At 39.3% G+C, this 27,839-nt stretch overlaps 1 protein-coding gene across 1 annotated transcript in view; it reads right to left on the bottom strand.

Moving 5' to 3' along the window:
• WDR36 (WD repeat domain 36) overlaps positions 1–26,605 on the bottom strand; it is a 32,099-nt gene extending 5,494 nt beyond the window's left edge. The window contains exons 1-22 of the mRNA XM_021524786.2: positions 26,409–26,605; positions 25,158–25,185; positions 21,554–21,654; positions 20,964–21,081; positions 19,939–20,071; positions 18,996–19,050; positions 18,308–18,440; positions 17,222–17,397; positions 16,606–16,726; positions 15,159–15,224; positions 14,131–14,214; positions 13,164–13,318; positions 11,961–12,075; positions 10,573–10,738; positions 10,187–10,295; positions 9,430–9,509; positions 5,689–5,796; positions 4,208–4,305; positions 2,935–3,077; positions 2,471–2,587; positions 2,160–2,241; positions 59–246 (exon numbers count right to left, since the gene is read on the bottom strand). Coding sequence (XP_021380461.1) covers positions 59–246; positions 2,160–2,241; positions 2,471–2,587; positions 2,935–3,077; positions 4,208–4,305; positions 5,689–5,796; positions 9,430–9,509; positions 10,187–10,295; positions 10,573–10,738; positions 11,961–12,075; positions 13,164–13,318; positions 14,131–14,214; positions 15,159–15,224; positions 16,606–16,726; positions 17,222–17,397; positions 18,308–18,440; positions 18,996–19,050; positions 19,939–20,071; positions 20,964–21,081; positions 21,554–21,654; positions 25,158–25,185; positions 26,409–26,555 — 2,523 coding nt within the window. The 5' untranslated portion in view covers positions 26,556–26,605. The remainder of the gene's footprint in view (positions 1–58; positions 247–2,159; positions 2,242–2,470; positions 2,588–2,934; positions 3,078–4,207; positions 4,306–5,688; positions 5,797–9,429; positions 9,510–10,186; positions 10,296–10,572; positions 10,739–11,960; positions 12,076–13,163; positions 13,319–14,130; positions 14,215–15,158; positions 15,225–16,605; positions 16,727–17,221; positions 17,398–18,307; positions 18,441–18,995; positions 19,051–19,938; positions 20,072–20,963; positions 21,082–21,553; positions 21,655–25,157; positions 25,186–26,408) is intronic.
• Positions 26,606–27,839: the final 1,234 nt, after the last annotated feature.

Below are 27,839 nucleotides of genomic sequence, written 5' to 3'. Positions count from 1 at the left end.
TATTGTATAATCGCTATTTTAAATAGGACTAACATAAATTTTATAAGAAATTTTTTACCTTTAGAAATAGTGCCAGGTACGCCTGAGCGAGTTCAAAGTTGTACTTCTTGTTCAGCATCATCCCAATCATTCTCAGAAAGCTCAGCATCACCTCCACTGAGCCCCCACCTTCAGGGGCCAAACTCCGTAGTTCTACCTCAATATTAGATGGTCCCAAGCTTTTCAGTAAGTCAAGTGGAGCTTTATCTGTGTTAGAACATTGGGGGACATATTATCAGTAACATCTGCAAAACAGAATATAACAGATCCTCCACAAGACAGGTTTATTCTAAAATTCTTAAGCAGTGATTATGAATTTCAAGTTTTTACTGTTTCCTTACTTTCTTGTTTTCAACAAAATGTCTCCCTCTCTTTATTGTCCCATCACATACTAAAAGTACAGATGCACTTTATTTGTAATTGAAAAATACAAGTAACACCTTGGTATTTTTTTCAGTTTTCCCCCTCTTCTGTCTTCCTAGTTAAACAAAATTGCTAATTAACCACATAACACTGTCATTTCACATCTCTTGGCAAAAAGAATGTACATAGTTGAGATTTTGAGCCATTAACTGTGAATATACTCTGAAAGACAGAGAGCACTACTCTTACCAGGCATCTTTACTCTAGCTGACATTAAGCAAAACTAGAGATTTTCTGGTGCATCTAGCAAAATTATTCATTTTGTTAAATGAATGCCTGGAGGGTGCTAGGGGAAAATCTTTTTCATAGTAGAAATTAATGCAATTTACGAACTTCCTTCCTCTTCATAATTGTTCCTTCTCAGGACTTCTACCATCCCACCTGATCACCAATGAGGATTCCACCTATTTGCTTTAAAAAGGAAGCAGCAAAAATATGTTTGGTTGCAAAATGCAACTGGTAGTTATATAGTATCTTTTAAATGTATGTGATTAATATTTCTTTTGCTAAGAAGTTGCTAAGAAGACCAACTTCATGGTAACTAATGGTATTAGGCATTGGTTGATATTCCTCAAGTGGTACAAATCAGTATTTGATTCTTAAAAAAACAATAGCTACTTTTGAATATAACTTATTTTAACAGTAATAAGCAGATGCATTAAATATATTTTTTTATGACATTAAAGAAACGAAGCGTGGAACACGTTGTGCAGGTGGTACACACACAACGTGCCTTACACCAGAGGTGGCCTGAGGCAGGTCCACATGCCCAAGTACATCAGAGTGCACTTGTTCCTGAGCCAGCTCCACCAGGTTTTCAAACATTCACCTCTTCTGAGTGGCTCTGAGGCACTTCAATAGAACAATGTCAATCGAAATACTAAAAGTAAGGCAGAAGAAAACACCTTGTTTGTGACAGATAATAAAGTTCTGCACACAAAACGTTTTAAGTGCCCTTGAGTAAGCTGGTCATCTCCAGAGAGTTTAAGCAGGAGTAGAAGAATTCCCAACAGAACTGCTTTGTGGACAAGATACCATCCATTTACATTTGCAAGTCAGCTATATTAGCAATAATTTCAAAAAGTCTGAGTTTCAACGATTCTGTAGCATCACAAGACAAACAGCTGGTGAAAAACAGCTGGTGCATTCCACAGGTTGTTTAAGTGATTGAATTTCAAAATAAACTGAATGTTCAAAGAAATCACCTTATTTTTGTATCATTTATTTCTTCCTAAGCTTTAAATTATAGGGCAATGAAGTAACACTCTAAGTTCACTGACTGCCTGGTGAAGCAACCCTTGAAAGGAGAACTTGCTAGGCACATTATGCTTTTCATGTTTCAGTGAATCACCAGAGTATTCCTTACCAAATCAATCCCTTTCTTTTTTTCTTTCTTTCCCTAGCACTAACACATAGCACCTTTTCAGAGTGATATCATCACAGTTTTCAAAAAAGCTTAATGATCTTAGGAACCGAATCTTCTTTCTCCATAAGGGTTTTAGCCAGAATTGGGTTCCATGCTGCAGGACCAACGAATCTTTGAGCTGGCTATCTTTGTATTAAATAATTTTATTTACCTTTTATACTGTAATATGCATTTTTTTTTCCACATCTGTTACAATTCTGACATTAGAAACCACGTATGTATAAAATAAAAGCAGCATCAATGTTTTTAGTGAAATATTTCATTAACTTACATTCATTGGTACTCAGGGCTTCTTCAAGATGAATGTAGAAATCAGATTTCTGTGCCAGTATCCCAAGGTTTACGACCTTTGACTAGACCACAAAAACACAGCAGTGTGTCCATGAATATGCAAACACATTTTTACAACTCAATTACATTATTTTTCTACTGAGAGAATAAGACTTTGAGAAATAAATCAATAATACAGTGAGTTAAAACTGGTTCTTTAAAGTCTAGTGATTTAACCCAACATTAAAAAGCACTTGAAATTTCTTTTAAAATACACTATATAAACACAATTACATTGATTCTTGTTTTTACCTGGGTATCATTTTCCTCCTCTGGTGGAATGTATCGGGGTATAAGACCAGGAAGTGTTGGGATGAAGAAAGGTGCTGACTTTGGAACTTTTGGTGGCTCTCTTGGTTTATTTTTTTTCTGTTAATTAGATAGTTAAAATCATTATCATAATAGTAAGAGCATAGGGGAATATTTTGTTTGTCACGAGTTTAGCTTTTAAAATACTGTGAAAACTCTAAAGACTAACTGAAAAGTAAATACACAAGTAAAATCTTTTACCACTAATTATGAAGTTACTATTCAGCAGAAAAACAGCCCCTTTCCCAAATCCCAGGGACTGAGAAAAGCACCACATAGATTTCTAATGCAAAAGCTTGAAAAATATCTGAAAAGCAGGATCAGATTTCATGAATAAGTAAGTAATGCATTTCACAGAAATAGGGCAAATATATGGATGTATGCTATTTTTTGCACAGTTTCAGTACCTTGATAATATCAAGGTTGAGAAGATTTTTCCACCTTGATTCCGGTAATAAGGAAAGGGTCACCAGCTGCTCTCCCAGTTGCTCAGGTGAGACATATTCTATCATTTCATCACATGGCTCTTCATCTCCTGACACATCCACATCTTGTAGAAACAGATATCTTTTATGACCCTTCATACGCCACATTAATTTTTTAAAAAACCAAGCCAAACACTTTTATATTTTTACAATTCTTGAATAACAAATACATAATAGTTATACACCTAGTTGTTAACATAACATTGAGCTAAAAAGCTACAGAAACAATCTGTATTAGCCTTATGAAACATTAAATAATTTTAAAAGAGTATAGCTAAGATGTCGAATTTAATAAACAGATTTTAATAACTGATAAGATTTGTCCACTTTGATTGAAGTTATATAAAATCAGTTTATAAATTTATAAAAGAAAACAAAATTTTTACAGCTGCTCTTTCTGAATAAATATATACACAGTAATTGTAGTTCGACATTATAAAGCTGTGAAATCCTTGCATTTAGATCCTTGTACTTGGAATATTCACTACCTCATTACAACCTCTTCAAAGGTACGACTGAAGTGGCACATAAAAATGAAAAAAATCTCAACATTAAAGCACAACATCCCATAAGAAAAGTTATAATATCAGTCATTAGGTTTTCTCGTTATTTCCCGTGTGGTCTTGACCAAACATGTCTACTTTCCTTTCTTTTTGCAAAATATTACTTGGCTAAAACAACGAATCTAATAGACAAGCCTGAAACAACAAAGGAATGTAACCTATTAAGAGCCCTTAGCATCTAAACAGGAACTTTGCATTTCCTGAAGACACAAAGTGGATTAAAGCTTTCAGATGGAACCAGGACAAAAACATTCAAAGTTCTGGGATGAATTCCTATCTCCCTTATTTAAGTATGTAGAGCAAGCACGTGCTTGCTAGAGCAGCCATCCCCATGAGGCATGTTCTAGTGGCCAACAGCTAGGTGTGCTTCTTCTCCAAATGGAGATGCAAATGTAGGCACTCCAAACTTGGGCAGACGTGATCCCCATCTAGAGGACTTCTGATGCAAAATCACTTCTATTAATTTAGCAAAAAATTCCACTTAAGGCCTTTTTTTCACTGGGCACAGGCACATACCAGGTCATCTGAACCCAATTCTCTTGCCAGCAAGAAAATCACAATGAACCTGTGGCATACAGGCAGGGGAACAAACTGCAAAGGAAAAATAAAAAACACTTTCATCTGAGGATTACCTTGCATGGGGCAGGTGCTGGGGAGTGTCACCAAAGATGGTTCATAATCTGCAGGAAGGGGCCTTAATGACACAAGTGAATACAAAGAACGGTTTGACCTGAAAAAAATAAGACAGGCATTTTAAAAGCCATCTCCAGATGAATGGGAACAAGTACTTCAGACATAACTTACAGCACAGTCTAATTCTGCTGCAGCATGGCAATTCACCAGACTCTATTCAGGATTAGCTCTCCTCATCTACCAGATAAAGCAGGAAATGAAGTGTGGCAATAGACTCACCTGAACATCTGAAATACAAATGTTATGTTCAAGCACTATTGCCAAGAACGTAATAATAACAGGCTGCAGGACCTCAATGTTCTTCTTGAAGTGAGGGGCCCAGAACTAAACACAGAATTTGAAGTGGGACTTCACCAGTACCCAGGAGAGGGGCATTAATTGTCCTGGTCCTGATGGCCAAAAAGAGTATTTACCTGTGTTACACAACCCTCAATATCAAGCAGTTCTTTCCAATGTATAATCTAAATCTGTCTTCTTAAGTTTGAAGCCATTCCCCCTTTTCCTTCACTCCAGACCTTTGCCCAAAGCCCCATCCCAGCTCTCCTGGAGCCCCCTTAGGCATTGGAAGGGGCTCTAAGCTCTCCCCTGAGCTTTCTCCAGGCTGAACACATTATGCAAATATAAATGATTCATCCTGTTTTCATAGGATTTTAGGGTAATACTCTCAGCAAACTTTCTTCAGGTTTGAAACATGCACAAAAATAATTCTGGCAAGTTGCTTCTTTTGTCAATACAAACCAGGGCTCGGTAAAAATACCTGTTTTTAAAACAGCTGTTTGTAAAAACAGCTGTTATTCACAAGGAAGCACTTTTACTTAACCACAGGAAGGCCTAACAACTCAACATTCCTCAGACAAAACTACAGTCAACATATATAACCTGGAATAATGGGAAAAAGACCCAAGCCATTTTAACTGTGTTGCTTCAGTACTGGATCTGAACAGTCATTTGTTTTAAAGCTGTATAAGGAGGAAACTGAATGAAATCACATTTTACTTCTGTGCTCATTTATCACTAACAAAGAGAAATAAACACAACTTTTATATGCTGCTCAGAAGTCTTAGACAAGAGTACAGGACAGGAAAGGCACTTCAGAAAGAAGCACTATTTGAACAAAGACATTTCAAAGCAGAGGGGAAATGGAGTCTAGGAAAAACTACGAATGGCATAACAGGAACTCTTAAGAGTAAGAAACATTTAGAAAAAGGAAATAATTTAAAATATCTGAATAAGTAATTTAACTGTGGAAATTTCATTACTTAGGAATCAGAGCAATACAGAACACCTGTCCTAATTAGAACCAGAGAACACAAAACACTGGAGATGATATTTAACAGGGTAATTCTCAATTTGCAATAAAGGTGATTAAAAGAACTCTGTCCCATCCTAAATTCTGAGTAGAAACAGATTACATACTCACCACAAATAAATTCCAAGATCATCCACATGTGCTGAAGCCAGAAAATCTCCTGTAGGGGACATAGTAAGGCTCACAGCTGCAGAGTCGACCAAAAAACAATCTATGAGACTATGGAGAAGAAAAAAAAACCAAAGAAATTATCAACAAGAAAAGCTTGTTTATCTGCACACATTTGAATTACACCTGAATGCAAACAGGCCATTAGCAGTATGGACACAAACCAGGGTAGTAGAAAAATCCAAATATATTATATAAACAAAGCAAGTGAACAGCACTGTGCAACAAACCCCTTGTCTCTACAAAATGCTCTAAAATCAGATAAAGCTGGCACCTCCTTAGACATCTGCACCCTGGAGAATATGCAATGAAGCATTCAACTCCTTATGCCTAACACAGACCTTTTACTGTCCATAAATTCTGTATTTCCATTTAGCCCTACTTGCCCAAACTGACAATTACTGCTCTCAGCATACTTCATCTGCACCTGGTTAATACTAGTATGTACTAGTTTCTAAAGTAAAATATTAACTGTCAAATGTTAAGTTTGATTATCTGCAACACTTTTGGCATTACCATATCTTCAGCTTCATAAACCTTATTCCTTTGTAATTTTTTTCATGATTGCAGAACATTGAAAAAATACCATGTAAAACAAAGTTAAAATACAACTATAATAACATTAGAGAAACATGTTATTATGCAACTATTTAAACAATGAAACATTTAAGTTCTGCATGATGCACTTTCTAGCAGACTTCCACTCAAGCTTAGGTTGACAGCATTGCTTGTCTCTTGCTGAAATACAAATTTCAGTTACTTCAAATTTTAAGTTAAAGCTTAATTTTACAACTAGTTCACCAAGAGAAACAAGAAGAACAACGAAGAGTGTGAATACTTTGTCCTTGTTTACAGCTCTACAGCCCTGTTCTGCTCACTAACCACAGAAAAAAATATTGATGCAACACAGAAGTTTAAAACATAAAATCTTGTGGGCGTGTATTTTCTTAGCTACTGAGCACTACGGTGATGGTTTGAAAGAGCATGTCAAAAATAAAAACCTTTTTCCCCTGGAGTATTTTACACCCTGTGCATGTCCTTAGACAGATGCTGAAAATCTCAGGTAAGAGAAAAAGCATTCATTGCTTTCAATATAAAATATATAAATACTAAACCCATAAATCCCAAACTTATATCAGATACATTTTGTACACACAGTGCACAATAGAGAGAAAAATTTACCCTAGATACTTTCTCTTAGTTTCAAATCCATCTTTTTATGGATTTAGGGAAAATCCTTACCTGTAACTGAGAAATTCTGTTCAATAAATCAACCACAAAGAGCTCCAAAACAAATTTAACAAGAAATTAAGTTTTTCTACTTACTGAACTTAAATCATGATTAAAACTACAGGCTTGAGGGAAGGAGGGATCAATCTACTACAGGAAATAAGACACACTTGTATTTTTTACTCAAAAAATGAAATTAATCCTGCTTTGGAGCTGAAGGCATTTACCTTTATGCTTCCCGCGTAACTGCAAAACTGTGACAATGGAAAGTACCATGTTGTGCTTACATTTAACAGGTCTCCTATGCTATTTTCTCTCAAGTGCCTCATCCATGAACAGTCAGCTCATACCCCTGATTCCTCAATTTGTCTATGCAAGCTGCACAGCAGAAAGAAATATATGCATAATGCCTGGGCTCCTGCTTGCAACTTTCTTTACACAAAGTTATAATTTTTTCCCAGTTTTAAAAAAGCCCTCTGTTAAAAACATGCACTAGGAAAACCTACAATGCATTACATATGGACAGTTAAGCATCACTCTCAAGTAAAAACAAATGTCCAGTTAATAGGTGTTAGGGTTATTAAAGTAATTTATTAAAGTCAGTTGGTAATTTTTGTAATATTGGATTCTAGAAACATATTCTCCATCTTTTTATAGGAACAATATCAAAGCTGAGGCTTTGGAACACACAGTTCATGAGATGTTTTCTGTATTTATCAGCCACAGAGGTAAAGCAAGCATTAAGCCTTTTATAAAAAGCTGTTCTCCTTTTCAATACACTCCTCTGCCTAAGGGAAAACCTTCCTTTTACATACTGGAAGGATAATTTAACGTAATTACATTTAAAACCAGGATTTGTAATTTATCTGCCTAGATTTCAGCTTGACCCGAATTTCAGAGACAGGAGAGAAAATATTTAATTTTTTTTACACGTAAAAGAGAACTACTGTCAGACTACATTTAAAAAACATTATAAATAGATTCTTGTTGTAAAGTATTATGTTATTGAAGAAATGAAAAACAGAAGAAACTGACACTAGTTAACACTGCAATTTTTTGTAGGCATATTAGTTTGCAAGGCAAAGAGTGTTAAAAAAGATGAAGACCAGAGTGCTAATTTCTTTCCATCTAGACTGGAAAGAAGACAGTTAATACCCATCCTGTCCTATTTTACACTAGTGGCTCTCAATTCTTTCTTAAGATGCAATGCACTTCTGGCAGTAAAATGAGAACTTTTACAGCATACAAAATTATTTACCAAACTGTGTCAACAAAAATAATCAACCAAAATGAAACCTTTCAGTTTCATTTCAACCAAATCTGCATACTGCACAGCACTACCTTAAATTTAAAAAAAAAACCACAAATCTATCCGCTGTGCTGCTGAAAGAATGCACTGGCAGAACGCAAAGTTACTTCTCAGTATTTATTTTTTTTTTTTCCTGGGCTCCTGAACTTCTTGTGTGTACTTGCCTACTTCTCAGCCAGACTTTATTCTGGGAGAAGACTACTCATCATGGATCATAAGGGAGTATTTTTGGCAGTTGCAAGTACAAACAAATGAAAAATATAACTGATGCAAAGCTGTGCTGTGTTGTTAAAATTAATGTAAGTGAAAACAGGCTTCTCTTTACAAAACCAACTGGAGTACTGCATCCAACTCTTGGGCCCCCAGCACAAGACACATGAAGTTAGAGCAGCTCCAGCAAAATGACTCAAGGTCTGGAACACATTTCCTACGAGGAAAATGAGAGAGCTGTGGTGTTCTCCACCCAGGAGAACAGAAGGCTCTGGGGAGACGACCTCGTGGCCCTTCAATACTTAAAGACAGCTTACAAGAAAGACTCAGAGAGACTTTTTAACAGGGCCTGTGGTGACAGAACAAGGGTCATGAAAGGCCATCGGTTCAGATCAGATATAGGGCAGAATTTTCTTATGATGAGGGTGGTTGAGGCACTGGAACAGGTTGCATAAACAAGTAGTGCATGGCCCAGCCCTGGAGGTGTTCAAGGCCAAGCTGGGGCTCTGAGTAACCTGATCTAGTAAGAAAAATTCCTTTCCTCATCAAGACAGCTGGACTAGATCTTTGCTTCCAACTCCAACCACTCTTTGATCCTATGAACACTTCAGCATATCACAGTGCAATTCACATTAAGCAATCTCTTGCCCTTTAGATTACAGTGCTGCTTCCAGACAAAGAACAAATTCACACTCATGCACTCACTCATGGAAACTCCAGGCAGCATCAACAGATCTTCAGCACAGTGTTGTTCTGTAGACTCAGAAAAAGACATGCATTTCTAGCACTGGACACAATTTAAATAGTGGGCAGAGTTTTTATATCATGTGCACTTTTGACTGTCACATCCGGTGACAGATAATCAAGCCAGAAAGCTTTCTGTCATTTATCAGAAGGGATTATTTCTTCTGCTGTATGCTTTTAAATTGACTCACCAGCCAGAGGGAAGGTCCCAAGTCTTAATGGAACAGTCCATTGATGAAGTTATCAGCCAACGACCATCAGGACTGAAAGTCTAAAATAAAATAGTCAATTTAGTGGCACAACCAGTAAGCCAGTCCCCACAGGAGGCCTTGCCAAGATAAAACCCTGGTGAAATGGTATGGCCATGAACCAAAACTGACAACAATACTACTGGAAGTGAAGAAAGAACAGAACCAGAAGGTTTTTAAGAATAGGTTCAAACATAAAACACAAGATGTATCTCACTCTTATTCAAAGCACTTCAGTCCTCACTTTTATGTTCATGTTGGAAACCTATTTCTAAGCCTAAAGTTGAGTAAGTCAAGTAAATACTATTTTAGTAGCATTTATAAAAAATGTACTGCATAATCTCAGATGTTTTCAGTTTGCTCATCTTTTTTATATACACAGCTGAGATTTTGGCACAATTTTGCTCCTCAACGCAGTTTTATTATTCCGAGTGCTTTGTTTTGTTTGATTCCCAAATCAGCTTGTTGTTATAGCTAAAATTTATACTTAAATCACAAAGGACATTCAAAAATAGATGGCAATTTGATCACTTTACATTTCCATATGGCTAAAACTGCTGTGGAGCTGAACTACAGCTTTACTGTTCACAGAGTGAACATAACACCAAATGATTTAATACATGCAGAGAAATCCACCATCTGTAAAATATGTTAGGTATCTGTGTATGGCACTTGTTACAGGAAAGGAGTTAACAATTACCATATCATTAATCTGTCCATGGTGTCCTGAGAATGTCCTGACAATCTTCCTGGTTTCTATATCCAGAACACTAATAGTGAAGTCATCAAAGGCAATTCCAAGAATACCACTGCCAAAAAAAATCAACACACATGAGAGGGAATACTCAAGAGACAAAAAATAAAAACATCCTACCACTGCTCCAGGTATCTTTTATCCTAAAAATAGCAAGTCTTATATTCCCTCAGCCTAATAAAATGTCCTGCCATCCTCTGTCTACTAGTCAGTTGTATTTCCAAGCATTAGAAGTATAAATTCTAATATATTCTAATTAAGATACTGGTTGCCATTCTATATAAGTGTGTTCATCATAACAATGTACACATGAAATAATTTCACTTTCTTACCTGTCTCTGTGAAGCAGAATTCCACTTGGAGAAGAAGGAAGTTCAGTGGAATAAACCAAATCTTTCATTTTGAATTTCCAAAATTTAATTAATCCTTCACTACCAGCTGTGATTACCAGCTGGTTCAATCCATCCACTGCTACCCCTCTAATAGCCCCTTCATGTGCTGCAAATAAAGAAAAAATAGAGTACTATTTCAGAATTTAAACTTAGCATAGAAATCAGCTAAATGCCAAACACTATTTTGTTTAGCTTTGCCTGACTACAATGAATGATCAGCAAGCATATGACAATCTGAAAGCCACTTGACAAGGTGCTCCAGCATTTTAAGTTTTTTTTTTATCTCTACAGAAACCAAATTTATTTCAAGTAAACACCTAGAATACAAGTAAGAAGTGCAATTGAAGCTGAGTGTTAGCTCCTATTTCTACTTTCAGTTTGGGGAAATTTTTGCGATTGTGAGATTTGAGGGACTTTTTGAATCATTTAAGGAATGCCTCCAAGAGGACCTACCACTCCAGACAAAATTTACAACTTCAGGCACAAAGTCTGGGAGTTTTCCAAAGCTACTTCACACTGCAGTGTAAAGACAAGACATAGCTCCTCTGGTTTTGGATCAATTTTATCTCTTAATCTATACCTAGGGCTACTGGCTGATAAGCAAAATTGGAAAATTCTTCTCACTATCAACCAGTGATTTTATAAAGAGACCAGTTCATGTTTGCTGAGCTAGATGGCTTTTATAAATTTAGTAAATCTTAAGGACTCGGCAGGACTCTTTTGCTGTTTCTACAACAAAATAATTCAGATCATGAGTGCCAAAACAACATGTATGAGAGTATATGAAATATGCATAAAATATAAATGCATGAAATATATATGTATGCAAATCTAAGAGGAAATGTCAGGGTTTGCAGTTGGGTAATTAAAAATAACATCATATGCAAAGAGCTGGACTTGCTTAGGGCTTCAATTTTCTTTTCATTTCTAAGCAGGGAGCATGAAACAGATGGGAAAATTTATCTAGGAGACGGAACCCTATAAAACAAAAAGTCAAATACTGGAAATGTGACTATCTCAAAAAGAGTGGAGGCCACAGCATCTCATTTAAGTGCTAATCATTGTGGTAACTGACAATTTTGTTTTAAATAAAACCAAGGATATGCTAACATCAGAGCTATTAAAGTTATCAAGGATCCTGTCCCTCAAGTCAGGTTTCTGATTGTAAGATAAGACAGGGCAGCATAATTAGAAAAACTGAAATGCATCCCAAATTCAACTCAGAATCTTCATGATCTTCATTCAACTCTGAATTTTCATGATGACAGAACACAAGGTGACTGTTGTTCTGTTAAGTGCCAATATTTAGGAATCCTAGGAGCTCTTACCCGTTTCTTTGCCATAACGGCCTCTGTGAATGCCAGACTGCATGTTATACACATCTACCCGTCCAGTTGACATCCCAATTACAGCAAAGTTACCACACGAGGTAATGTCAACTGCCTTTCAAGGGAATAAACGAAAAAAATCAATCAACAACACAAAACAACTATAAGAACCATTCTTTAGGTGTCTGTCAATTAGAAAAGTTGTTAGAAGGTACATATAGCATATTGAGAATATAAAACACAAAAACATTTTCTGAGGAAACCTGCACAGAACAAACAAATTACATCTCAAGAAAGCAGAGGGAGAAGCTCTCAAAATGAACAAAGAATCAACATGCAATAAATATGGCAATGCATGGTTGTGAAAGATAATGAAATCCTAGCTTAGGGATTCATCAGAAGCCATAGGTAGCAATATCAGCACTGTAAATTAAATAATAAAGATTGCCACAAATTCAGTCCCTAAGACAAACTGTAAGAGTGGCAACTGCATGTCTCTTTCAATGCCTACGTTACTAATACCAGCCCAAATTAGGGTGAGGTCACAGAGAGTTTAAATAGGAAGAAACAAAGAAACAATGGTGAGATGTCTTTGGAAAGATACAGTCCAAAGAATCCAGTAGTCAAAAGAAAACTGAATATTTACAATTCAATTTATCTAACACCTAATTAGTAAGCATAATGTCAAAAAACCAAGACACAGGAGCTGCATGAACCCTTAGCAAATAAGGTGTGCCACAGTAACTACCAGCTTTAAAAAGCTTGTAAACTTCAGCAAACATCTGTATCCCCATCACTGTGTGTTCGACCCCATGTCATTGTATCCAGCTCAAGCTGTAAAGGATTTCTGAGGCAATATCCTTCTTGTGATTTGGAAATACACTTCTCTGTATGGCCAAAAAGCCCAGAATCTTCAGCAAACTGCATTCTCAGAGTAAGTTAAGCAGCACAGGCATACAGACAAATCTACACTGCTGTGACATAACCAAGGCGAACAAACACCAACCACCTCTCTGAGCCAAAAGTTAGTGCACCTAGCCTGAATGTTTAGGGAAAAAGAACAGCTTTCCATAAGTCCATAAGCATTACAAACCAGCTCACTGGACACAGTGCTTTTTCATTCTAAGCATTATTTCTGTACCAACAGGAATCAAAATAGCATATAGTGTGAATCTGAAGAAATCTTATCCTAAGTAAACTTACTGTTGCATATATGTCAGTAGGTTTGTGTTTGCTAAATTCTTCTGGCCTCAGTTTGTGAGCTCCCATGGAGGTTTTTTGGTAGTTCCAGGTTGTACAGGTTATATATCCCTGATGGCAGGCAACAATACCATCCCAGTCACTCTGATGTGCCACTTCTGCAAGGTAACAGAGTAATTACTGTAGAAACAGTAATTCTAAAGTCAACCTTCAGCTCTCCTGATATTTTAAAGTACCTTTAGACAGAACAGTTCATATTTTGTGCTTTTGTTGCACACTCAAAAGACTAGCATTCAGAAATAACACTGGGCAAACAGTTGCACATGTGTAATGTAAATAAAATGTGAATAACAAAAACTGTAAATCCAGATTTTTCAACATAGGAAACAATAAAACATCCTCAGAAGAGAAAATAGCTACACTTTTGACAAAAGAGATTTCCAGTCTGAAGAGGTCATTAATTCAAAGAAGCACCATTTTAATGAAGCAAAATAATAAATCTGCCTAAAGAAATTAGATTTATTATTTGCATACTGAATTACAAATGAATGGATTATCTGAAATTCAGCTTTAAAAAAATGACTAAAATAAGTGTACTGAGGACTCAAAATCAACTGTAAGTTTAACTAAGACTTCCTCAGCTGACAAAGATCATCCTCCACCTAGCCACTGGTTCTGCACCTGGAATAATATGTACATCTGTAGATTTTGGTTCTCATGCAGGAGATTTTCAAGCCAAGAGCCAGGTAATGATATTTAAAAATGAAATGCTCTTTTTGAGATATTGGAACAGTTTTCCAAGTCAAATGCAATTTTTAACTGTCACTCGCTAGCTCATGAAAGGCCACAGAATCATCTAGATACAGCACGTGCTTCCAAAACAATAGTGTTTCTAGGGCTAAAAATGACATTAATACATGAAGATAATATATTCATGTTTAGTTTGCAACCTCTGTCAAAGACCACTCACCTGAAGCAAAGGCTGTAATTGGTGGAAGTGCCATCGTATCCAGCTTAAGGCCTTTCTTTTTTGATTTCTTTTTATTAATCGAACCTTAAAAATAGACATGAAGGGTCTCAGTCTCATTGTCAGAACTGAGAATAATGGTTTAAAAGGGACTGTTAACAAAATGCAAAGCTCCTTTTAAACGGAGAAACATTTGGCTTAAATATACACATCCCTGTTCCCCAGGTTTGTAGAGCTAAGAACACTTATAGTTTCTGTTAAAATTCATGTAATGCTGAGCAAATCACCAGCCTTTTATATTCACAGCTGTGAATTCACTACTCAAACTACTTGTTCCAGGATCTTGTGCTGAAATCCTGAGGCAAAGGTTCCCCCATCACAGCTAAAAACACGGTCCCGTAGACATGACTACATAAAGCAATAACTAGCACCCAGACCATTCAGTAGCCGAAGAATCTTGAATTACAAATTTATGCCCAAATTCATTTTTATGCATCTTTTCAAACAGGTCCAAATACATATATAACAACATGGACAGATACTTAAAACTAAGTATCTGAATTGTTTCAGTCTTTCTGATCCTTGCTCTCCCAAATAAAAGTGTTCCTTAACCATGTCATGATGTGCAAGATGTGTTTAAGTCAAACACTACAATGAATCAAAGGAACTCAAGCCAAGATATATGAATTAGCTAATAATTTAGTCAATTGAACAGAATGGAAACAGGGTAAAAAGTTGCAATTACATATGCTGAAATGTCAGCTACTGTTTTCAATATTTTTAATATAAAAGTCATGCACAGTGTTTCCCACAGTGAAGTGACATACACTGCCAGGATCAGAAATCTCTTTTTTAAAGTATAATCAAATATGAGAGTACACTTACTGCAGGAAGGACTGAGTTTGCAGAATAACTGAGGTGATTAGGTTTTATAGAACAGTTGAAGTGAAAATAAGGCCTGTCTAATGTTTACATAAATGCTTTTTGGGCCTTCTTTTCACCAGTGGTTGTACTTTGACTGAAACACTTACCACGTCCTAAACTTTTATTGAACTTTTCATGCACTGTTGAAAAAGATCGCAGTGTTCCATCTTGACCTAAGAAAGTATTAGCACAGGGCAGTGAATGACAAAAATCAACTTTGCTATTTGAGCAAAAAAAGTAAAAGGTAAGGAATAAGCAATTTCAAATACTGTAATAAAGTATTTATGAAAAATTCTGGCCCAAGAATAAATACAGATACACTCTAAGTAGCGCCTAATTTTCTAGGGCCTACACCCCATTCCTACAACTCTGCCTCATACATTATCAGAATGTCTGCTCTTCACAGACATCTTTTCCATTTCAATTCCTCTGACTCTGTAATGTCCATGACATTAATGAAATTTTATGAAGTTAATTTGAGGGGATGTCTCTTCTGTGGAAACCAGTAGCCCATGAAAGGCAACCCTAATCCACTTCTGCTGCACAAAGTTTTACCCCTGTTAAAAAAAGAAGCGTACAAGGTCTCTCAGCACTGAAGATACATCAGATCTCAAAGGCTAAGACCCTTTTCATTGTAAACGTTGTTTGTGCCCTCTCCACTGCAAAAGCAAATGTGAATATGTGTTAAACAACACTTGATTGAGACTGTGGTTTGTCTGGTGTGAGCTGAAATACAGACAATAACTCATTACATGAATGTGAGTCACTAGTTGGATGATCAGGAAGATTTTAGTACAGATAGTGTAATGTTTTCAAAAGTAGCCCATACAGACAATTAATTAGCTAGGAGTAATTAGAGACTAAGTGGCAAGTCTCTATCACCTCATCACCTAAGTGGGTCTGGGGTCAAACATGGTCTGTTCTAGCACTTCACTCACCTAAGAAGTCTTTTCAAATATGCTAGTTTCTAGGGAAGGGTAGCCACTTATGCACTTTTTACACTTTTAGATTAGTATCTCAGTAAAAAGCAACCTTGAAAATACATATTACAGACACATGTAAGCTGTAATATATTACAAAGACAATGAAAGCCACAAAGCTTGACCAAACCAGTGTAAAAAGCAGTTACTAAAAATCAGGTACTAAATGCATTATGTTGCTTATTTTTCCCCTGCCACAACCAAATTTTTCGAGTTGTTACAGATTTCATTCTGACCATCTAATACTTGCTCAGAAGATAACAAAACCATTTTTATTACTCAAATATGTAAATATGGATTATAGAACAGCTCCTTTGCACTTCTGCTTTCAAGTACTCTTCAGCTTGCTGATATGTTACTCTAGGGAAACACTAGTTTCCTACTAAAGGAGGAAAATTCTAGTCAAACACTTTGTTACAGTAATAAAATACACTGTTTATGTTAGCTACATACTATGTTTTATGACAACATACAACACTTGAAATATAATCTCATGTAAAACAAAGACACTTAGCTCTGCACATTTTCTTTATCACAACAAGAAATCAGACTGAAGAAGAATGGCGATTCATACCTGCACTGAGAATTTGCTCTCCATTTTGTCCATGATATCTGATTTTTGTTGGTGGTGCACTATGTCCCATTCGGCTTCTCAATACACGACCTGTACCACCAGGCCCATCAAAAATCCAAACCTGCACCCCAAAATAAGCACAAAAAGCCAGGCTGATAAACAGTGCCTTGTCAATAACTGCACCTCTTCTCAGTAGAACACGTTTATCTGGGAGCTGGTGCAGCCAGCTTCACACACTGGCCTTCAGCCTTAACCCTAACTAAAACTTTGGAAGTTTCCATCCCATCGCCTTATTTGTTTCCTGGTATTCATTCTGCCCTTCCACCAAAGCCTAAGTGGCATCAGAGGACATGCAGCATGAGGGACTTTATCAACAGCAACTGCTTATGATCCAAAACATTATCAAAATGGATCAAGATTTAAGAGAATACTGGGATATAAAGTGTGGCTCCGGAAAAGTGGACCCAAAGCTTTGTTCTTCAAGGGTACTACAAAGCAGTGAATGAAACAATGACAACAAAACAGCAAATCTTTACAGTTCACTACAGTCCAAATGAGACCAGCAATTTGAGTTTTGTTGCATTGGTTTTAGAGACCAGCAGCAATTGTAACTCACCCGCAGAGCATTATCAGCACCATTAGTTATAAGGAGTGGCTCTCCAGGGACAAATGTCATGCCAGCTATTGCTGTGGAATGGGCGTCTTGCATCTGACACATCAGTTTCTTCTCTTCTAGATCCCACAAAGCAATGTGTCCAACTGGGCTACCAGCTGCCATTACTGGGTGTCCATCTGCTCAAAAAAACAATAGTTCAAAAGGTTCCCTTATCGCCATTCAGCTCATACCTACTGTCTTGTCACATCTTAAAACTGATGCTAGAAAAGTCTATAACCACAAGGAAAAAATCTCAAGTTGATGCTAGAAATAATCGAGATTTTAACAGAAATATTGTAGGATGTCTATCAGAAAAGGAAAAAAAATTCATTGATTAAAAAATTACAACTTTTTCATATATCATAGAACAATAAACTCTCTAAATCCAGCAATCAGAGCTAGAGATTTTTCTTGAAAACACGTTTCATATTGACACAAAAGACTCTTTTTCTACTTCCCACAAGTCTTTCTACCATTTTCTCCAGTAGCATTCCTCCTCAACATGATCTGCACTCAATCTATATTCTGTTAAGATTCACAAGATTATTCAAATGAAAGATTAGATTCAGTATCAACAGCTCTGTAGGCAGGATCAACACTAAAGTAACTAGTTTTAAAAATTAGGACATGTTTGTTAGACAAGAAAAAGCTATGAATACAAGTTAAGATTTCCCTGTAACAACCATTCAGTATTCACCCAACTACTAACATTCTAACGTTGTCTGGGAGGGGAAAGACACTGCTGAACAGCAGGTATGGACACTAAAGCAGGATGTACTGATTACAATACCTCTGACAAGTGTGTACTGTGTTAGTATACTGTATGCCACTTTCTGTGCAACAACACAAGAAAATGCTATAAAACAGCTAGCATGACAAAAATACATTATCTCGCTTATTACTACCTTTTCTAGATTACCCTTCAGCCTTTGAAAACTGAAAGTGTCAGCACAAATTTGGTTCTGAAATGTTTTATCACAAACTGTTCTCCATTTCAATAGTGTTAGTGCTTTCATAAATGTTTTTACTAAAAACACTAGGACTTACCAGTACGAAACGATATTGCTGTGATGGGACCCCAGTCCTGTTGAAATTTCATCAGAGTTTCATCAAACTTAATATTATGTACAATGATATGACCAGATACAAGGCCAACAGCAACAACATCCACTGCTGGAGCCTGCAAGAAATGAAAAAATTCTGTTTGCAGAAGTTGGAAATCCTTTGGAAAACAGATCACTTTCAGTGTCTAGCAGCTCTGGAAGACCATCATACACCCTGCCACACTCCCCCACAGTCACAAGTTTTACCCTAGACAATGCTGACCATTTTCACAGCTGTCATCAATGCTATGGCTAAGTTTTAACTTACTTTTAGATAGAAAAATCTTTTACTGAATCAAGAAAATCTACATTTTATCAAAGTAAAGTCTGAAGTAAAACAAATTTGGCAAAAAACTACAAGTCTTCATGATACTCATGCATCATGAAAATTCTGTGACTTCATGACATCATTCAGTGAAGACTATGGATGTGATGAAAACAAAACAGGTTAGATGCTAAATGCAACAGAACTAGGAAAAGAGGAAGAGCAGGAACCTTCAGTCAAGACAGGCTCACCACAATTACCTGGGAGAATGCATGTCATCTTTACTGATGTCATTTTAAACAGTGTTTTAACTGCTGTTCTTGACAAGCTACATTACGAAAATAAAAGATAACAAAAAAATACTAACTTGTTCAAGAGTTGTGACTGCTAAGCCCCATCCTGGAAATGAGTAAAGGAGTTTGCTGTAAAACAAACATAAAAAACTCATAAATCAGTTAACCCTTGGGGATTTTCCATGACACAATGGTCGCTTTATATGTACTCATACAGGAAAGTACATCAGCTTTCTGTTCTTACAAGTAATATAAAAGGCAGAAAAACCCCAGTGATACTAAGAAGCAAGGTTAAAAATAAAACTTATGGCTAAATTTTATTGAAAAAGCAGTGTTGTGTACTAATACCACAACAGTGACATAACTACATGCCATGAACAAATTAAACAAAAGAAACATCTATGACACCATGGCAAGCTGAGTTAGGAGAATGACACACTGACTTAACATGTATTTGCAGTATGAACATTAACATGCAGTGAAGCTCACTGTACCTGTAACTTTCATGATCTAGAAAAGCAGCTGCTCATGGTAGGAATGAAATACTGACATGATGCATGATGATCTACTGGGACATGCTCAGAGACAACTGCATGTCTATGCATCTCTTACCTGAGTCTAAGGCTCAAATGCTAGTAATTACCTCCACTCTACCTGCCAGCAATTCCTTGGACCCACAACAACCAAAAAAGTCAAGCTTGGAATATGGGAGGCAGGAAGCCTGAACATGTTTTCACTATTATTTCAATAGCTTTCATGTGAAAGCTATGTGATTCCAAGAAATTAAAAAAAAAATAAAAAAAATCCTGAACAACCCCTGACATTTTGCAAGGAGATTACTCTTGCAACATGCAACCTGAAAGGCATCAGCATTCAGGAAGCAGCAGCATTCCTTGTTCCTGGAAATATATCAACTGAAAACCCATGCCAATACTCAGGAAAAGATTCCATACTTAACAGTATCATTTGTTGCCTATCAAACTACTTGAAGCACAGCCAAAGTAACAAGAATCTTACTTGGATCTTATATTCCAAAGCTGCAAGGTTCCTTGTTCACTACCAAGGAGAATTTTATTCAGATAGGTGCTGGGATGAAGAAGTGCAGAAACTGCAAATGTGGCTTTATCAAAATCTATCTGAAGATATTCTTCTGCAAAAACAGCAAGAAAAAGTGTTAGTGTAGCTACCCCTACAAATCTGCAGGCTTGCCATACCTTTGAAAATGTAAAAAGCAGGATAGAGCTTTAACTCTTCAAATCCTGCAACTGTTTATTCTTACATTAAAGGATTAGCTAATGTGTAACAGAAGAGGCTAAAGTTCTTTATAATGTAAAAATCTGTTGGCTTGAAGGTGTATCTTTTCCCTGTGAGTCTATCCAGTACAACAACACATGCAATACCATATCTTTATCTGATTTATATCCTTCTGAGGGATTCCTTCTTCTGCCTGAGCAAAACAGCTCATCTGATCAGCATGCCTTTTGTTTGCAATAGCAACTCCAAATCTCTAAAGCCTGGTTACAGACACTTTTGACAACCAGCACACAGAGAATAACACTGGTCACACCAATGAATGCTCTCTAAAGAAAAATATTTGGGGCACTGAAGTACAATTTCACAAAGTACTTGACAATGGCATGAGAAGATGCTGACACAAGCAAAAAGATAATTCATTAAAATTTAATCATACCCAGTCTGGTAGATATCAAGGAATTACAAGAATCAGAAATAATGCCAAAGCTGCTCTATCACAGCCTTTACAAGGAAATGGAACACTAAAATGTAATTTTCATATAATCATTCTCTCTTTTACACCTACACAGAATCTTACTGGGCCTCTGCACATGCTACAGTATCCATAATGAAACATTACTGCAGGATTAGGACTTCAGATCACCAAGTAGCACGATAATTTAAGAATTTTCTTTTTCAATAATAAACCACTTCTGAATATGTGCATTTAACAAAAAACCCTTTTCTTAAATTACTGAATGTCTAATAGTGCTATCCTATAGAGCAGCACCAAAAATAAAATCTCTCACCTTCTGACTGTATGTTCCAAACAATAAGAACATTATCAACATCCACAGAGATTACATGATCACCAAAAGGCTGTAGAAGGTGTATCTTTGCCTTGTGGCCTTCATAGGTATGAACCACCTATAATTTCAAAATAGAAATGCTTCTAATAAACTGTTAAGGCAGAATATCACATTAACATAATACCTGAGGACACCTAACAGAGGTCAGCAGCAAATTCAAATAAAATTCATGGAAAGGCCACACAACTTGAAATGCAAGAGATAATTATATCTGATATTTAAAAATGTTTGCAAAAAGTATGCTACCTAAGTATTTTAAATTATTTATTTATTTAAATGATTTTTTAAAATTTTTACACAGCTACTTAATTATTCTAATTAATATGCAAAACCCAGTTCAGCATGATAGAATTTGCTTTTACATTCTTCCAGTTTAAGCTTTTTACTCCTCATTTTACAGCTTGTTTCCCTAAAACTGAAGGTACCACATCACTACAGAAATAGGCATTCATAGAAAATTAACTTCCTTGATACCACAGACACTACACAACTGTTTTGTACTACTGAGTAATAAGTAAGTTAATAGAAACCTCTTTGTTCCTTGCAAGAGCATGGAGAATGTTGTCATATGAAGCAAATATCAGCATGCGATCTGCTGCCAAACATGTGATGTCTTGTGGCAAAGTGTTACCTGTTGATCAAACAAAAGTAAAGTTAAATGAGTTTCAGGTTCCTAGCAAGAGAGAAAGCTTGACAGTGTATTTCTTTGGCATGGTGACCCACAAAGAAAGACTTCTGTTCAAACATCATGTTGAATTTTAAAGAAATGCGCACATTTCAGAAGAACGCAAATATTACTACAAAACATTACACCAGTAACAACACCATAAGTAACATAAGATTGGTAGAACATAAGGTGGTTCTTTTGAAAAACACTTAATAATATATTAGTGAACTATCTCTATAAGGAAAGGTACAAGCTAGCTTTGTGAGGGCTGAAAACACAGATAATAAATCAAAGTCTCAGCATTAGCAATGCTTATTAGGTTAAATTATTCTGCAGGCCCGGGAGTTAGTGACCCACTCCTGCACCTATCTCTTGATCACACTGAGAATTTAATGCTCTAAGAATACATCTCATTCCCTACCTCATAATTGGGTCAGAAAGAGTATCTAATATCGGGACAGTTACTTGACTAGCCCAAAAGGTAAAAGAATCAAATTCCAGACCACACTGAGAAATTGCTGATGTGGTCCCAGATAGTAGAAAAATTAAAAAAAAAAATACTACAGGGAATAATACTCTCAATCCAAGGAAATATAAAAATGTAAATTCTCAAAGCACTTTACACTTCTGCAGAGAAACACCAGGTCAAAAATCACTGGGAGCACACCTATGATACAAACTAGCATGGTCACACAGCAGCCTTGCCCACAAAGGTGTTTTGTACTGTGACTTGTTAACAGGCATGAAGAAAACTGCACTCCCTACTGTACTGCAGCACAGCTTCACAAGGAAGAACTAAAATACGAACATAAAAGAAGGTTGCACTCCGTGAGGTTTCATTAGTTTGAACATATCTTCCCACAGCACCTCTGAAGTGACTTAGGCTTACAACCAGGTTACAGACATCTGGTACTCCACAGGAGCTGTATGTAAAGCTGCTTAGGCTAAGACAGTTTTAGGCAGACCCAAATTAAAAAGTTCAAAGCATCAACAGCACCATAAAAAGAGAAGCATAGCATCCATATTTTTCGATCACAGTTTTGTATGTAAACACCTCAATTTCTCAAAAAGCTTAGATTATTACAAATGTAAGAAGATGCAGCCTACTGTAGAACAGAATATGCAATGCTTTTGTGCTTTTGCAAGATGAAAACAAAATTAATGTTTACCGCTTTAAAAATGCATAGCTAATAATCTAAATCTGGTCCTGATTGTGTGACATTCATTCTCAAATTTACAGATGTTCTATTAACAGAAAATACTTTATATATGACATGTAAAGTTTTTGTTTTTACAGAACAAAAGTAAACAGAAGTAAAGCCCCTACTTTTCAAGACGGAGTGCATCCCTCTGAATCGTGTAAGTCTCAAGTGAAAGGGACCTTTGGAAATCAACTGGTTCAACATGCCACCAGATCATCACAAAGTTTATCACCAGTACTAGACTGGGTTAGCTGCAGCTGTGCCCAGTTGAGCCTTGAACACTTCTGAAGAATGAGTTCTCCTCAAGGTCTACACTGTACCACAGTTACCCCCTCAGGACATTTTTCTGCTCCCCACTGTGACCCTCTCCGGCTGCAATCTGTGGGAGTTGCCCCTTGCTGCTGTCTACCACTACCACCATCAGCACAAACCAGCCCGACCATCCTACTGCCCTTCAGACACCCTCTGGGCCACTCTGAATCTTGCCCTTCTTAGCACTAAGCAGATCCACTTCCTCCAATGTCTCTTTCCATACTGCTGGCTGCAGGCCCCAGCACTCTCCTGCTCCTCAGCATGCCTCCTGCAGGAGAAAGAGGAGCTGTGGAAGGGACAGAACCACACTAACAGGGTGCTGCAGTCCAGGCATGGCCCCACCAGCATGAAGTGCAGGGGGAGAACAGTTTTGCCCAATCTGCTGGATGGAAGCCCAATACACAGCCTGCCTTACTCACAGTTACCATGTTTTTGGTCAACATTCAGCCTGGCACCAGCACAGCCCAGCTTCTCCCCAGCAGGATGCCACGAGGAGTCAGTTCCCAGCTTGCCCTGTCCCAGGTGCAGCAGGATTCTGCACTTGTCCTCGCCAGACTTGGCAAGGCTCCTGTTAGCCCAGGCTTCGTGTTTTGCTGCAAGCTCCCTGAACTGAAACTTTGCCATTACTCCTCTGTGAGAACCCCAGCCTTGCTCTGGGGTCTCATGTGGTGGTGAAATTTCTCCTCCAACCCGTCATTCCACAGAAAACCTGCGCAGGCTCTTGCTGTTCGGTCTCAAGGCAGTTTATTGTTGGTTATCTAAAAGATTGTCTTCTCGGGCTGCGGCTGCTTGGTCAGTGGCCCAGGCAGAGGCACACACACACCCTGACATCCTCTCTGTCTGCTCTCTTCTTCTTCTCTCTCCCCACCCAGGGCTGCTGCTATCTTTTATATTATATATTAAGTAGTACATGTTTATAGTTTTCCCCCAATACCTACTACCTATATTACCAAGTGCTTTTCTACTCTAAACCAATCTGTGAGTGCCAAAATCACCAAGAACATGGAGGCAAGGATGAAGAAGGAGGAAGAACAGGGTCAGCCCACTTTCCTCCATCTTAGAACTTCTGACCCCCATGTACAAAGTAAAAACCCCCCGGTAGAAGTGTTAAAACCCCCCTGTACAATACTAAAAAAATTTCCCCTCTGTTTTGTAACTACTTTTACTATACTATCTAATATTTTGTGATTGCTTGTTCCACCTCCAAAGTTTGTAACTCATTCCATGGCTCAAACTCAAAATCACAGTTGTTTCCAGCCGCCTGTCAGGGTCTAAAATGCTTCTGACCAAGGCCTGGAACCTCTAAAAATGTCTGAGAGACATTTTGAGTTCCAACACTCCTCCAAAAACAGCATCCTCTGCAAGCTTATCCTAGCAGTGCTTCACACCCTGGCTACTGGGGATGGTCTTGAAGAACGTAGGCCCTGCTGCTGACAGCCAGAGCTCTCTGCCACCAAAGGCCAAGTGAATGTCAAGCCATGAATTCACATCCTTTGTACGCACAGTACAATCAACTGTTAACACTCCCTGAAGGCATCCACATTTATTTTCTTAATGTAGTTATTTTCCTCCTATAACAGTCTTCTAATAATCACAAAAACAACAAAAAAGGGATCTGAAATTAATTCAATAAATTAATAATTGAGCTTTATTCTCTGTGCAATCCTTATGGCTTAGAGGTGGTTTTTGGAAGAACAAGATGGTAAGGACGGAAGGTACAAAATATTTAGTTTTAATTTAGTTTTCTAATAAAACTACATTTCAGTTTCAACAGCAGTCTTATTTCCAAACTGGTATTTTAGATTTCTGAGATCCTTTTAATATATTAAGTGTAAGTATTAGTAAACATAATTTATTTTCTTGTTTTTTAGTTGAAAATGAAGTGTAGATGTTGGACATGTTTAATAAAAACACCCACAAAATAAGAGGAATGAACAATTTATGAGTACTTACTCACAGCAACAATACCAAGTTTCTTCAGCTGCAATGAAAATGGAAAAAATACATTTTTAATGAATGGTTGCAACAAATTAGGTATAAACAAATTAAAAACTCTAGGAATTAACCTAGATCAGAGAATGAATTTGATACTTCACAAACCAGGAAGATTATTCATTCCAGTTTAGAACACTGTCTACTGAAAAACATACAGACAGTAGGTCAAAAGGAATGGGACAATGCATTTGCCAAAAGACCACCAATAGTAAGCTGTGCTTCCTGATGTATTTTACCCTAATTCACAGGAAACCAAAGACATGTTAAGACACCCTGAGGAGCTTGGTAACTTTGTTTCCCCACAATCTCTGCTTCTACCTTATTTTCACTACAACCACCGCTTAGTCTAATTTTATCTCTGTTCCCAGAGATTCTGCTTTAGTTGCAAGCATCTAAGCATCTCTGCCCAGTGATGATCACTACTCTGCTTCAAAGGCTGTGAAGAAAACTGTCAGAGTGAACGCTAAAAGGCACCACAGAAGCACAGGAAGATCCCTGATGTCCATGATGAACACTCTGGTGTTCACTGTACCCAGCTCAATGTTTCCTGTACAGTGAAAATGCTTTGACTGAGCCCAGGGAAGTCATGGAGTTTCCCTCTTTTGAGGCATTCCAAACCCACCTAGAAACGTTCCTCTGTAGCCTGCCCTAGGTGACCCTGGCTTGGCAGAGGAATTGGTCTGGGTGATCTCCAGCGGTCCTTCCCAACCTTAAGGGGTTTATGACTCCACACTGCAAAAACCGATCCGTATCACAGGCTTTCATCTTGCAGAACTCAGCTATGCTCACCCGTTTTCATACAGGAGTTCTAATAGGATCTGACTGCCCTCCGCCCCTCAAACGCTAAACCAGAGCGGGTGAGCTTTAACTGATCTTGTGATGAAGGAAAAGCTTCAGTGCCTGGGCGCTCCCGGCGGATGGGTTGTGCCGTATCGGCTAGCGCTGCTCACATGGCTGAACAAGCTCATTCCCGGCTTGTTCAGCCGGCAGCATCCCTCTTTCCCTTCCTCCCTCCCGGTCACCGCCGGCTGCAGAGGAGCGGCTCCGGGGCACCGCAGCCCCGCACACGCTCCGCATCAGGACGGCGAGGGCGGAGAAGGAAGGGAGGAAGAGGCGGATCTCCCTGCACGGCCCCGGCCTCCCCACGGCCGGTGCGAGCGGGAAGGAGGCCAGGAAAAGCGAGCGGGGACCGGGCGGCCGCGTACTCACATTGTAGGTGTGGACGCTGCGCCCGACGGCGGCGGCCAGGTAGAACTCGCGGTGGCGGCCGTGATAGCGCAGGACGTGCGGGACGTGCCCGCTGAAGCGGCCGAGCACCCGGAACGCGGCGAAGAGCCCCGCGCCCTCCCGCGCCATCGCTCCGCACGTGGCCGCGGCCGCGGCCGCCCTCCCGCAGGAAGCGCCCGCCCGCTTCCGCCGTGCGCGGCTCCGCCCGGCCCCGCGCTGCTCCGCCCGGCCCCGCGCTGCTCCGCCCGGCCCCGCGCTGCTCCGCCCCGCCCCGCGCTGCCCCGCCCCGCGCTGCTCCGCCCGGCCCCGCGCTGCTCCGCCCGGCCCCGCGCTGCTCCGCCCCGCCCCGCGCTGCTCCGCCCCGCGCTGCTCCGCCCGGCCCCGCGCTGCTCCGCCCCGCCCGGCCCCGCGCTGCCCCGCGCTGCTCCGCCCCGCCCGGCCCCGCGCTGCTCCGCCCCGCGCTGCCCCGCCCCGCGCTGCCCCGCGCTGCTCCGCCCGGCCCGCGCCCGCCCCGCCAGCTCTGCCACAAGCACTCCCCGCAGCCGCGACTGCGCGTTGTTTTGTAGTTGTTGTTGTTGTTGCTGTTTTTTTTTCCTCTCTCTTTTTATTCTTCATTTTCGTATCCCCTTTTATTCTCCATTTCGTTATCCCCTTTGCCCTCGCAACGCACCAGGCCCGGTTGAGGGCGGCTCCGCCGCAGAGGCGGCAGCGGAGCGCGAGGTGAGCTCACCTCGGATGGCACATCCCGCGAAACACCCGCATCTGGAGCCTCTGAACTTCCCGAGGTGTCTGCTTTTAGTTTTTGTGGTGGTGGTAGTAGTGTTTGTTTTGTATGTGGTAACTACCACATACATGTTTTTTTTAATAAATTATGGTATTAAAAATAACCCATACCAACCCGCAGGATGACTCCGTTGCTATGACTGCACGGCTGGCAATGCAAGTGAAGTCCGGCGGGGGACGCAAAATGCAAAGCCGCGCCACCCCCAGGCCTCCTATCCCAAGTTGTTGTAGCTTCTCCACACCGCCACCAGCTCCCGGGATTTGCTCTTGTCGCACGGGACCGGGCTTGACGTCCCGGCGGCGCCCCCGGCGCTGTCTCCGGGGCTGCCCCGCTGCGCTGCCGCAGTACCCTCCGCTGCGGCGCAGCAGCCGGGGCAATGGTGCTTCAGGACGGACCGAGTGAGGCGCCACAGCTCGGGCCGCTCCCCGCATCCCCGCGCCCGCTCCAGGAGGCATTCCAGCAGCCGGCCCGCTCGCTCCGCCCGCCTGGATTCCTGCGAGCAGAGGGCCGGTCACGATCCTTAACTCCTTTTCCCTTCAGCGCCTCCCCATGCATCCCTAAAAAGAGGCTGCCCATCCACCACTCCAAAGATATAATAAAGCTCCTCATGCTTGCCCCCTTCTGTCCTC

The sequence above is a fragment of the Lonchura striata genome, chromosome Z, assembly GCF_046129695.1.
Source record: "Lonchura striata isolate bLonStr1 chromosome Z, bLonStr1.mat, whole genome shotgun sequence".
Lineage (NCBI taxonomy): Eukaryota > Metazoa > Chordata > Aves > Passeriformes > Estrildidae > Lonchura > Lonchura striata.
This window is presented reverse-complemented; position numbering and strand designations above follow the sequence as displayed.